The 12,349-nt window shown below is 40.7% G+C and overlaps 1 protein-coding gene across 4 annotated transcripts; it reads right to left on the bottom strand.

Annotated features, from left to right (window-relative positions):
• Positions 1-746: 746 nt before the first annotated feature.
• Positions 747-9,690, bottom strand: COQ3 (coenzyme Q3, methyltransferase). Of its 4 annotated transcripts, none has more exons than XM_083731799.1 (8): positions 9,525-9,676; positions 8,910-8,978; positions 7,811-7,922; positions 6,843-6,995; positions 6,170-6,269; positions 5,120-5,362; positions 3,523-3,682; positions 747-1,925 (listed from the first exon to the last, which is right to left on the bottom strand). In XM_083731799.1, the coding sequence occupies exons 2-8, from the start codon at positions 8,914-8,916 to the stop codon at positions 1,720-1,722; spliced, it is 981 nt and encodes a 326-aa protein (XP_083587925.1). In that variant the 5' UTR covers positions 8,917-8,978; positions 9,525-9,676; the 3' UTR covers positions 747-1,719. The 4 variants fall into 4 exon arrangements, with proteins under 4 accessions (XP_083587925.1, XP_083587926.1, XP_083587923.1 ...); XM_083731800.1 differs by having other exon boundaries at positions 8,910-9,205; positions 9,525-9,663; XM_083731797.1 differs by lacking the exon at positions 8,910-8,978 and having other exon boundaries at positions 9,525-9,690.
• Positions 9,691-12,349: the final 2,659 nt, after the last annotated feature.

A 12,349-nucleotide genomic window follows, 5' to 3' on the forward strand; every position in this document is an offset into this window, starting at 1 on the left:
CGGGTCACGTGGCCAGCGTGACGAAGCTGCTCTGGCGAGCCGGCACCAGCTCAGCACAAGGAAACACCATTTACCTTCCCACTATAACGCGGTACCTATTTATCTACTTGCACTTAGGGGTGCTTTCGAACTGCTAGGTGGGCAGGAGTGGTTCCATGTTACTACCAACAAAAACAGCTGCTGGTGAGGAACAACATCCTTTAAGTACCCGACCTCAGCTATTTCTCCACGGACAACAAATAATGCTGCAAGAGTCTCCATTCACTGCAAAGCAAAGCAGTAATTTGGGGAAGTTTCATAGAATTATCCCATCTTTTACTTTTACAAAAATAAACCTGCAACACAATTTTGCCTTGAAAAATTCTATTGAGAAGTGCCTACATTTTTATTGCTAGAGATGGAATGTGTCTGTTCCTCTGATTAGGCACCAATGGTGCTATTGCAACCAACCTCACATGAAATATTGATTGTAATATTTAATGGAATTATTCTTCATCATTTCTAAGGGTGGTAAAAGCTATTTTAGCAAAAAGCTTTTGTGGTTTGGTACTGACGATCTTGCTGGTGCAGTTCAGATTTTAGAATTTAGCATAAGAAGGAATGTCTTAGCTACTGCCATATTTTGGTTGGACAGTGTTCTCGAAGCTACTGTACTAACATGAGTTTGACCAGGAGGTGCCTAGCGTGCTCTGGTCCATGGAGTCACGAAGAGTCCGACACGACTAAGCAACAGCAACAACAACAAATTGCCATTTTTTAAGACCAGTTTATTTCTAGGCATTGCCTTCATGAAGGAAGAGACCAGATTTACCCTCCCCTCCCCCCAGTTTGTGATATTTTTTCTAAGCACAATTTCCAATCCAAGCTTCTTTAAGTCAGGTGACTTCAGTATCTAGTGGAGTACAGCTTATCCTACCATTTCCTTAGATCACTGGACAAGCCTTAATTTCCATTCTGGATACCATACCAAGGTCCCATGGAGTCTAGTGATCAGAATTTGCCAAGGCACAGTTCAAGTGGCAAAAACATTCTAGCATCTGTCCCTACAGCTATGGAGAATGCATGGCTGTATTTTGCCACAAGCATACGTGTTTCCAACATGATAGTCACATAATGATGTCCCCATTTCGTAGCCCTGCATTTCCACATAGAAACAGTGCATTAAGCAGCCCTCTGCTCACCCACATATTGAACCACAGCTCTTAACAAGTCAAGAAATAGTCCTTGCCTTGATTTAAGTCTTGGTTCCATCGCATGTACCCATAACAGCATACCTGAAGATTAACAGGCAAGCAAGAAATAAGTAGGGGTTTATTTCTTAGACAAGCTGCTGAACTAGGATAATAAAAGCAATTCAGCTATTTTACAAATACAAAATGTAGCATTTTAAACCAGTAACTCTAAAGTCTATGAAAATAATTATTTTCTGGAATTTTAGAGGCATGCATTTTAAGAACTCTTTCACAAAGAACTGCCCCTTTCCCAAAAACTTGCACAGCACACCTAATCTGTAGGTATACAATTGACTCATTATTTAACATAATCCATCTCTGAAATCTTTGTAGATCTGATACTGTGGAGAATGAACCATTCTTTACCACAAGACAGACTGGCAGACACATTCTAACACCCAGCACTGTGAACACAATACTGCTTGTTCCTTCCTGGTTCATTACAGTCATTTATGCAAATCTTCCTCCAACTTCCTACTACCTCTGGCTATAATGTCTTAGCCGGAGGTTCTGATGCCATAGTTTTTGTCTGGAGCTGCTCTTTGTCTGTCTCTAGATTTGGATCCACTTGTTCCTGTATATCTGATTTTATAGCATGGAGTGCATAGTTAATACTAGTGCTTTCAGTCCAGCTCCAGGACCCAAACAGGGGGTTGTACAACATTCCTTTCACTGTCTTGACTAAAAAGCCATCTGTAAGAAAGGAGAGAAAGAGACAGTATAAGGAGACTATTCTTAAAAAGGAGCTAACATCCACAGTAAACATGTGCAAAATTTCCTGTAATGTCATTCTGGCACAATGGTGGTGTTGTCTTGGTAAACTGCGAGCCAAAGCAGCATTAGGAAAAGGTTTTAAATCTTGATGCTATCAAAACATTCAAGAATGTCCAAGTAAAATGTATCTTGCTGAATATTCAGTACTACAAATTCAAATTAGCACCTGGCTGATTATTTCTGAATTGTGACTAAAACCCCAGGTTAACACATGTATTAACCCAAACCCAGAGTCAAAACAAAATACCTATCTTTAGAAAGTTGATGTTTATAATCATTTTGAAAGGACACCTACAATTTACACACCAGCATTTTACACATCAGATGATCCAATAGTCAGTGTTTAGGTATATCTACATGTTCCTGTGTGTATATATACCACTTCATCATTTCATTGTCAGCCCTCTCCCTCCCCCAAGTGGAATAAACACTGTTACCCAAACCTGCCACTTGTAGAACGGTACACTTGCCCCTTCCCAATCCCACGATATCATACAGTAAATCTTCTCATTGATGCTTAATTAACATAAATTTATAAAGCAGAGAAACTGTTTTATGATAGAATCCCTTCTGAAAATATACTTTAAATGCAACCTACAAAAATCAGGGTGAAAACGGGACACCAAAAAAGGACTAACAGGGCAAACCTATGTTCACTCGGAAGAAAGTCCTATTTAATTCAATAGAGCTCAACCTCAGGTAAGTGGGGTTAGAACTGCAGGACTCACTTCTGACAGGGACAAGATGCTGCTCTCCCCGACACCTTCCCCCATTTAATTATTTACAGTCATTCTTCACCACTCTTCATCAAAAGATTCCAGGGTTGTGGGTGTAAGTGTGAACAAATTCACAAAACTGTCTTTCACTTCCTGGTGCAAGCCTGGCAGGTCTTTTGATTTAGAAGAGTTTGGATTTGATATCCCGCTTTCTCACTACCCAAAGGAGTCTCAAAGCGGCTAACATTCTCCTTTCCCTTCCTCCCCCACAACAAACACTCTGTGAGGTGAGTGGGGCTGAGAGACTTCAGAGAAGTGTGACTAGCCCAAGGTCACCCAGCCAGTGGCGTAGCGTGGGGGGTGCAGGGGGGGCCGGTCGCACTGGGCGCAACATCTGGGGGTTAGGGTTTGGGGGCGCAAATCTGCGGGTTAGGGGGCGCAAATCCACGGGTTAGGGGGCGCAAATCCACGGGTTAGGGGGCGCAAATTACTTGCCTTGCCCCGGGTGCTGACAACCCACGCTACGCCACTGCACCCAGCAGCTGCATGTGGAGGAGCGGAGACACGAACCCAGTTCCCCAGATTACAAGACTACCGCTCTTAACCACTACACCACACTGGCTCTAGATTTAGTATTTCATACACCTTAGATTCCCCTCACCCATTGACTACATATGATTACTCTGCAAAGCATGCTTGCTTTATGCGACACCTGTATCAAGGGATAGTTAAGGTCAGCTAGCAGCCAAACTTGAAGGAAGTTACTGACTATGTCCTTTCATTGGGGTTTAAACACTTACTTGACTCTAGGAGCCTCTCTAGCTCCTCAGGCGGTATGAACTTCTCCCAATCATGGGTGCCTGTCGGAACAATGCCCAATACTCTCTCAGCTACCACAATGCCAAAGATGTAGGACAGCTGTGATTTATTGATTGTAGTAATAAATAAGGAGCCTTCCGGCTTAAACAAAAACAGCACAAGTGTTAGCACATCTGTCATGAATACACAATATAACTAGCAGCATCCAGTTAGCGTGTGAAAATTAGGATTGTCACCATAGTAAATAAATAAAAAAAATGGTGGTTCAAGCTTAAATTGATTTTTAAAATCTTTACAGATTTTCCAGACATTGCAACAGACACCATCTTAGAAAAAGAATTTCCTTACATATGTGCATATAATGCTTCTTCAAATATTATTCTTCCCTCCAGTTTTCTGGAATAAAACTATTTTAAAATTCTGCCATCCCTACAAATACAGGCACCTTTCATGCCAATCACCAGATTTTTAATTGGTGAAACTAGCCTATCAGCGAAGTAATGTAGCCCTAAACATGTAGGCTTAGCCAAAACATATTTGTATGGGTCAATTCAAAAACAGGTCTCATCGGAGCTGTTTGAATTTGTACTATAAGCAATGCAATTTATACTGAAGCCAAATTCAAATTTATTCATGTTACTATGGTTCTGAGATTGGTATACAGAATATCTGTTAAGCGTTACTGCAATATTTTTGTGCACTAATAACTGTTTGGCTTGTTTCTATAAGAAAATAATCTAGGGCCCCATCTGCATTCTATATTCAAAGCAGTACTGTATCACTTTAACAGTCATGTCTTTCCCTGCAAAATCCAGGGAACAGTAGTTTGTTAAGTAAGGGTGCTGAAAGTTGTGACAAGACTGCTATTCCTCTCGCAGAGGAATCTAACGGTTTAAGAGCCAATCCCTCTTCGCAGGGAATGCTGAGAGTTGTAGCTCTGTGAGGAACAGGATGCCACAAGCCACAAGGTAGGGTTATGTTATCGATAAACTACTACTATTTACCCTGGGGCCCTTGGGATAAATAGAACTCAAAATATCTACAGTCATACCTCATGTTACGTTTGCTTCATGTTATGTTTTTTCAGATTGCGTCCTGTGGCGACGACAGAAAGGGTTACTTCCGGGTTTCGTCGCTCACACATGCACAGAAGCACTAAATCACGCTTTGCGCATGCGCACAAGTGCCAAATCGCACCAGCGTAGATACAGTGCTTCAGGTTGCGGGCTTTTCATGTTGCGAACGGGCCTCTGGAACGGATCCCGTTTGCAACCAGAGGTACCACTGTACTTATTTATTTTGTGTTTTATGATTTATTTCCTTCATGTTTTTAGATCTGTACCCAGAACCCATTTATTGTCTGGTTCATTACCTCAGCAGGAAAAAGTGCAATATTCTAAAGGTTGTGTTTGTTTTCAATATGGATAATTTGAATCAATAAGGGTTGCATAAAATTACACTCTTTAGCACAGAGCAAGTCAAAAAAAGGAAACCAATGCAAAACATTTCTTATAATCAACAGCTTAATTTTACAGTGCAAATGATTCAGCATTCTTTTTTTGCTTTATTCCAACTCACTTTTAACACTTTGCTGCAGCACCTGATAAACATTTCCACATCAGCCACATGTTCTACAACTTCAGAAGCTACAATGACGTCAAATGTGTCTGATGCTTCTTCCACAATATCCTCTAGCGTACAGGATTTGTACTGTATTCTTTTAGCCAGAACTGGGTCAAATGATTTATGCAGTTCTGCTGTTCTAATGCTGTCTTCCAGAGGATCAATCCCAGTAACCGAAGCTCCCAATCTACCTAGAGGCTAAGACCATAGACACGTTAGTCTTTTCTGCTTAAAAAAAATAGAATATGTAACCAAGTTGTTATTTGATTAGAAGGAAGTTACTGAAGAGCGTAAAGTAAACTCCGAAGCTTCCTCCCTGACATCTATCCCTTTGGTGTCTCTCCACCCCCACCCCCACCCCCACCCAAAAAAACCCCTACTGGAATAATAGAAGGGACAGACCCAATAATATTCAATTATTTAACTTTTTCTAGGTTGATTAAGGAGAACCGATCATCATAAGCATAGTTGCAGTTTAGACTGCCAGTTATAATAAATAGCTAATTATTTTGTCTTCTAGAAATTGTAGATCACAAATACACACTATAAAAAGTAAATCATGCATAAGGCTTCAATCCTGTCAGCACCTACTTGGAAGTAAGGATCACTGAACACAGTGCAAAATAAAAGTAAAAAAAAAACTTTGTGGAAGTTCCAGCAAATTAGGGAACTTCAACCCTTTCCACAAAATCAGTTGAAGTGTGTTCCGGCTCACAGTTTAGCTCTACAGCTAAATTCTGCATTTCCAGCAAGAACACAGCAACATCCTGCCTGCACATAATAAATATGTGCATCGGCACACACACCATACCACTTTGCTTTACTAGACTATCTTACTCTAAATAATACCATAATGAACTAATAGAGCAGATTGCAAGAGAGACTTCTAGTTAAACAAGTACTTGGAAGAACGAAATAAACACTATTCAAAACTTCAGTGCTGTGCTACTTCAAAACAAAGGGTCAGGGATAAGAAAATTTATTATCAAAAGGTGTAAGCCCTACCTCAGTTAACAATCCACCACCACAGCCAACATCCAGGATCTTCACACCAGAGAGCGGGCTTCCAGGCTGATGATCATTTCTCATATTTAAAACAGTATCTCTTACACAAAGTACAAAACAAATTATGTTTTAATTATGACCGTCCACCAATAAAGAGCTTTTAGTTGATCAAGTACACTTGCATATTACCAAAGCCTCAAAATGTTTGCCTTGTTGAGATATGGAATGAAATCAGGAAACTTTCTGATTACTAAACAAAGGTTTAAGTTTATAGGAGGAAGAGTCATCCTTAATATTCTCTTCTTTTTCATCTCCTATTATAATACACACTCCAGAATCAACACTGGCTCAAAAATAAAGACCCATATGCTTACCTCATAGCTCCAATTATTAAAACACACCCTCACTAAGTGAAATTGGTCTCCACTAAGCTCAAATCCTATACACCTTTATATGAGAGAAAGCCCCATTCAGCTCATTGGCACGTACTTGTGAATAGGACTGCTCATTCAGTCTACCACTTAAAGTCTACAGCTCCAGTTGTAATAGCTTTGTACTCAGTAAATATTTAAGCTAAGCAATACAAATGAAGACACCTCTACTCTAAAAGGTGATGTGTTACAATTTTCAGATTCCCAGAAGTATGTAAAACTGACCCATTACAAAACCTTACCTAATAAATGGCACTCTAATATCATTCATAGAATGAAGAGCTGCATAATCTCCATGCTCATCCCACCATTTATGTGCCAGGAGTTGGAATTTTTTCATCTCCTTTGGATCGACTGTTGTTTGTGACATGCTGTAGTGTCGCTCTGTGAGTAACCTAAACATCAAAGGTATTACTACATTAGGTGGCATAAAAACAGGGATCAGCTAGCAGGAAAAGAGAAATTTAATGAGTGGATAAATTCAGATTACAGTTGGACCCCACATGATCGTTCCTTACATTGAAGCAGTGGCGTAGCGTGGTGGGTGCAAGGGGGGCCGGCTGCACCGGGCTCAACATCTGGGGGTTAGGGTTAGGGGGCGCACATCCACGGGTTAGGGGGCGCAATGCACAGACCCAATTATATCTATTAGAGACTACAAACTATCCGACCTATGTAGAGACAAATAATTCACAAATCATATCCAGTAGTCCCAGAGGTGGATGTGCCAAATCCTGCTGCCCAATATATATAAATTATGCCTTACCAACATGTAATGACCCTTTTGTTTGAGTAACACAAATCACTGTCCATTAGCAAGGTTTGCCATGCCACTATGTAAAACATTGGTGGGAGGGACACTAACATAGTGGCACAAAATGTGCTTTATGCTTACAATACAAAGGCACAAGCGCCCAGAATGCTACTAGTTTGTAGGCCATGTACCAAGAGAGTTACAGATTACACTACTGTTATTTTGTTACTTATTAAGAAATGTATGAAAACCATAACCCCCTCCAAAAAACCCCACAACCTTCATTTTGAGCTGAGTCGATCATTATGAAGTAATCAGAAAATACAGAAAGTGTGGGAGGTCATTATTTTTGTTTATTACTATGTTATGCATTTTTGAGTTTTTATATTGTAAACCACTCTGTGATCCTTGGATCAAGGATGGAAAGGAAATTTAATAGATAAGAATAATACTCACATTGTGTTCCTCGCTTGAATTAAACTAACAAATATATGATATTTTAACTGATTTTTACACCTCTTAAGGAAGGGTATTTGGAGTAGTTGAGGAGGCTGTCCATAGTGATTACCTGGAGAGAGAGAAGTAAAGCAATTTTTGTTGTAAGCTTCCTGGCCCAACAATTTTTAAAACTGCTAAGAATCCCTAATACATCTGAGTTTCTAGCTGAACAGGTTAGCACCTATTTTCTACAAACAATGGCCGCAAACGGTTGGCTCATGTAACATTTTAGAGTTCTTTCAGCAGCATATAATGTTTTGCACATTTTCATAATTAGTCTCAGGAATCAGACTGTTTTAATCCAAAAGGGCAACCATGTGTTACCACAGTTATATCTAAGTTATGATTGTGACACTGCTTTTTAATGGGCTAAAACTACAATGTGCAATAGCTCCTTTTCCCATATTGACACACCATTGCTATAAGATCAGCAGATCAGGCACTCCTCATCTAATATGGTGCAAGAGTCAAGAAAAGGACCTTTTCGGTGGTGGATCCTTGCACATGCATCTTGCCTCATTTATTTACAGATCCAAGTAGCTAGTAAACACAGCTTTTCAGCAGGCAATTGGAGGAGATGAGACCTGATTGTTGCTGTGATGAAAAACTGTTATTCAGTGATTTGTTGTATGTTTTTAATAGATTTTACATATCCTTATTTACTTGCTTTGATTTTAAACCATCCTGTGGCCTGCCTCGAAGGTGAAAGATCCACACCCTCACACTCCAGTGATAATTTCAATGCAAACTTAACATTCAATAGAATAAGCTAGTGACATGAGGATCAGAAAACTTGTTTGGGGCTGTGAAAATTCATCCAAAGTTAGATGGCAAAGCTATTTACCCACTTTCTACTGCATTAGCAGCACACCCTAGCACCTTGCAAAATTGCATAACCAGCAAATCGAGGGCCCTGTTCCCAAGGACCTTACAATCAACAGACAGCGGGGAAACACTACAATGGCAGGGGCAGGCAAATGCCACGAAACCTATCTAGAGCTTTGGCTGTAATCTGTGACAGCTGAAACAATGGGGTAAAAGGAAGAGTTAAGCTCACCAGGCATGAATGCAACAGGTGCTGTTTTCTGCTATGTCAATTGGTAGGGCTGTAATTGGTAGGGTTTTCCTAAGCAAAAAAACTCAGTAACTTCCAGGGTGTCCTGGTTTTTACTTTTAGAAATTTGGCAGCCCTACGAGAGGAAGCCCCGCTTGCTAGGGTTGCCACCTGCCCTGTACAATACAGGATTGTCCCCTATTCCGATCTGAAATGCTGCGTCCTGTATTGATACATTTTTGTCTTCTCTCTCTTGCTCTCTCTCGTTAGGGATCCTCTCCAAATGCATGTGAAAGGTCCTGTATTTAAGCCAAGCACAGACAGATTTACAAATCCATTTGTAGGGTGGGTGGGTGGGTGGGTGTGACCAATTCCAAAAGGATCATCCTGATAGGCTGCAGCAGATTGTAATGAAATGCTTTCAAGTCACTTCAGCACCAGATTGGGGTGGGGGAATCGGCTCCCCAAGCCTTTTACCAGAGCAAAGGTGCCAATTCCGCAGGGATATCAGGGAGCCACCCAGCCGGAGATACGTGCGGAAGAAGCCCGTCAGCATGCAAGGACACCGAAGGTAGGGCAGGACCCCAAAGCCACGGCGAAGCGCAAAGGCTTACTCACAGGAACTCAGGGCGCGCCGGCAAGCCGCCCAGCCTCCCGCCATCTCCCCGCGGAAGACCCACAGCCGCCTGGCCCGGCTGAGGCAGCCGCTCTGCCAGCCCTTCATGGCTCAAGCGGGTCTCCGCGCAGTGCCACTCTCAGGCGGAGCTCCACCTCCCGGTCCCTGCACCTACCAATAGGGCTCGCCGTTCCCAGCCACAACCCGCGCTCAACTTCCGGTTCCGGCGAGAAGAGACGCAGCTTTTAGGAATAGCGCCACGGTCATCCTGAAAGGCCGCCGGGGGGGAAACAGTCCTGCAGCAAAGTCATACTGTAGCCCTACTCGCGGGAGGCGAGGAAGCCGCTTTTTTGAGCAGTTTATTTGTTATTTAAAATATATATGTTTATGTACCGCTGTGTCATTAAAAAACAAACCACACACACCCAAATCGGTTAGCAGCAATAAAACATAAAACCATGCAATAAAAGACAAATAGGAAAAAGTTAATAACACAGGCATCAATTTACTACTGTGGGATGGATACATTCTTAATTGTCTGCATAGGCCTGAATAGAGAAGTTCAAGGCTGACACAGAAGGAGCTTGCTGAATAATGGCAGATCATTCCACAGGACTGGGCAGATGACACCAAAGGTTCCCTTTGTTATTGTCCAAGGAGCTGCCCCAACTTGGGGAGTGACAGACGATGCTCCTGCAGATGATCTCTGGGATATAAGGATTCAGGCAATTCCTGAGGTACCCTGGACATAAATTGTTCTGGGCTTTGTAAATTAGTGCAAGAACCTTGAACCTGGTTCCACAGTAAGTGAGCAGTCAAAGCAGCTGTTTTAGCAATGGCATCACAGGTTCTTGACCAGAAGCTTCTGTCAGCTTCATTCTGCACCTGTTGGGAGTTTCCAAACCAGACCAAGGGCAGGTCCACATAGAACACATTACAGTAATCCAGCCTCGAGGTTACCAATACATGGACAACAGCAGCCAAGTTATCCTGTCCAGGAATAACTATAGTTGGTGAATCAGACAAAGCTGGTAAAAAGTTTAAAGGGGGGTGACTCTTGTTTTAGGTCTTTCTCAGCAATCATCAGTCTCTGTTATAGCCTTTCCTTATTGCAACGTTTCAATATATATTTCGTAAAGTGGAGAATAAAAAGGCTGGAGCAACAAATGTATATTTTAATTTGTACAGTAGTCTAATTTCACCAGCCAAGCACTCGAGTGTGGCCTGGCTCGCAGACAGATGTTCCCTTCCTGCCTTTATGGCTTGCACATGAGGGGAGAAAAAACTTCTGGTTGTTTACAATCTTGTACATGGGATGGTTCTCCGTGAGACCTTCAACCTCCAATAACTCTTCAATTGTCTCTTCATTCAGCACAGAGAATAGACTCTTATCTAGGCAACTGTTTTGATTCCACAAGCACTAGAATAATTGGCAGGGTGTGTAAGAAAGGTGATGAAATTATAAGAAGGTAGGTAACTGATTGTATGGGCTGGTGATGGCACAAGGTACTAAAACCCAAATAGGCCCAGACAGCCTCCTTCTCTCACTTCTTTGGATCCAAGTCAATATGTTTATCATATTCTGTAGAAAAATTAATTATAGCTCCAGAAAGGCTCATTTTGACAACAGTTTGGTCCCACCATTCTCTCTGTGATGTGTTATATAGACCATTAAGTAAAACCTATGAACCTTTTAAATAGGAAGAGTATGCTGTCTTTATTGGCATACAGACATTACTGAAATTAGTGCACTTGTGTGAATGAAATTTCCATTGATACAGGGAGTGACAAATCCAGCTGGTGTAGTATATAAAAAGCTTCATGCACAATCTTGTTTACTTAACAAATAGAAGTCTAGTTTAAAAAGTGGATGCAGTAGATCATAGAAAGCTGTATTCCTCAGTACTTCATTTTAAAATAAATGGGAGCACTGAAAAAAATCTTTGCCCCCACTGTTTTAATTTTTGAACCAAATCTCTCAGATTCTTAGTTATCTAAAAACCAGTTTATCCTTAGAGCTTGTTTCTCTTCTTTCGTTTAAAACTACAGTAGGTTGAATTCATGGAGAAAGGGATGGGAGGACTCTGGGCAACATAATTGTTTGGTGCAGTTCTTTTTATGCAATATTTACCTGGAAGATTTAATGGAACATTCCCAATTACATATGCCATTGCATTCGTTAGCCATTTTTAAAGGGTATATTTAGTCAGCAGAATTATATTTAAAAACCAAAAAGCATAATACCCCTCATCAGAATGTATTATTTGACATTTTGAAGTTCCCAAGAACTCACAATGTTTGTTGACAGTTGTTTGGGATGGGCAGGTTGTAAATTTGCAGTTTGCAAATGCCTGTTTTTACGAGTTCAGTTCTATCAGCCAAAATACCATCTCTCTAGATGGTTAATATGTTGGAAAAAGAAGTTTAAAAACTGTCTTGTTTTTTAAAGTGAAACCATATTTCTAGTAATAAGTTGCAAGACCAGACCTAGTTATTTTTATTAACCTTCTGTATCACAGAGTTAATGGTTTCTAATGCAGAAGTTATAGAGTAATAAAACAAATGAATCCAAAATAGATTCTATCTTCTCTAACCATATGAACCATTATAGAGTGTGCTTTTTAACACAGAAGTAGGATATTGAGGAATAGAGTTTCAAAGTTACAAACTCACATCATACATGTTGTTTACTTGCACTTCGCTACTAATTGTGCTTGGCTAATATTGGTATGTCGTACAATAAGAATTATGCACATTTTAGTCACAGACAGTTGGATGATAATTCAATAAATGTTTTTTAAAAACAAAACCCTACAGTTCATTTTAA

The sequence above is a fragment of the Podarcis gaigeae genome (assembly GCF_964106915.1).
Source record: "Podarcis gaigeae genome assembly, chromosome: 3".
Lineage (NCBI taxonomy): Eukaryota > Metazoa > Chordata > Lepidosauria > Squamata > Lacertidae > Podarcis > Podarcis gaigeae.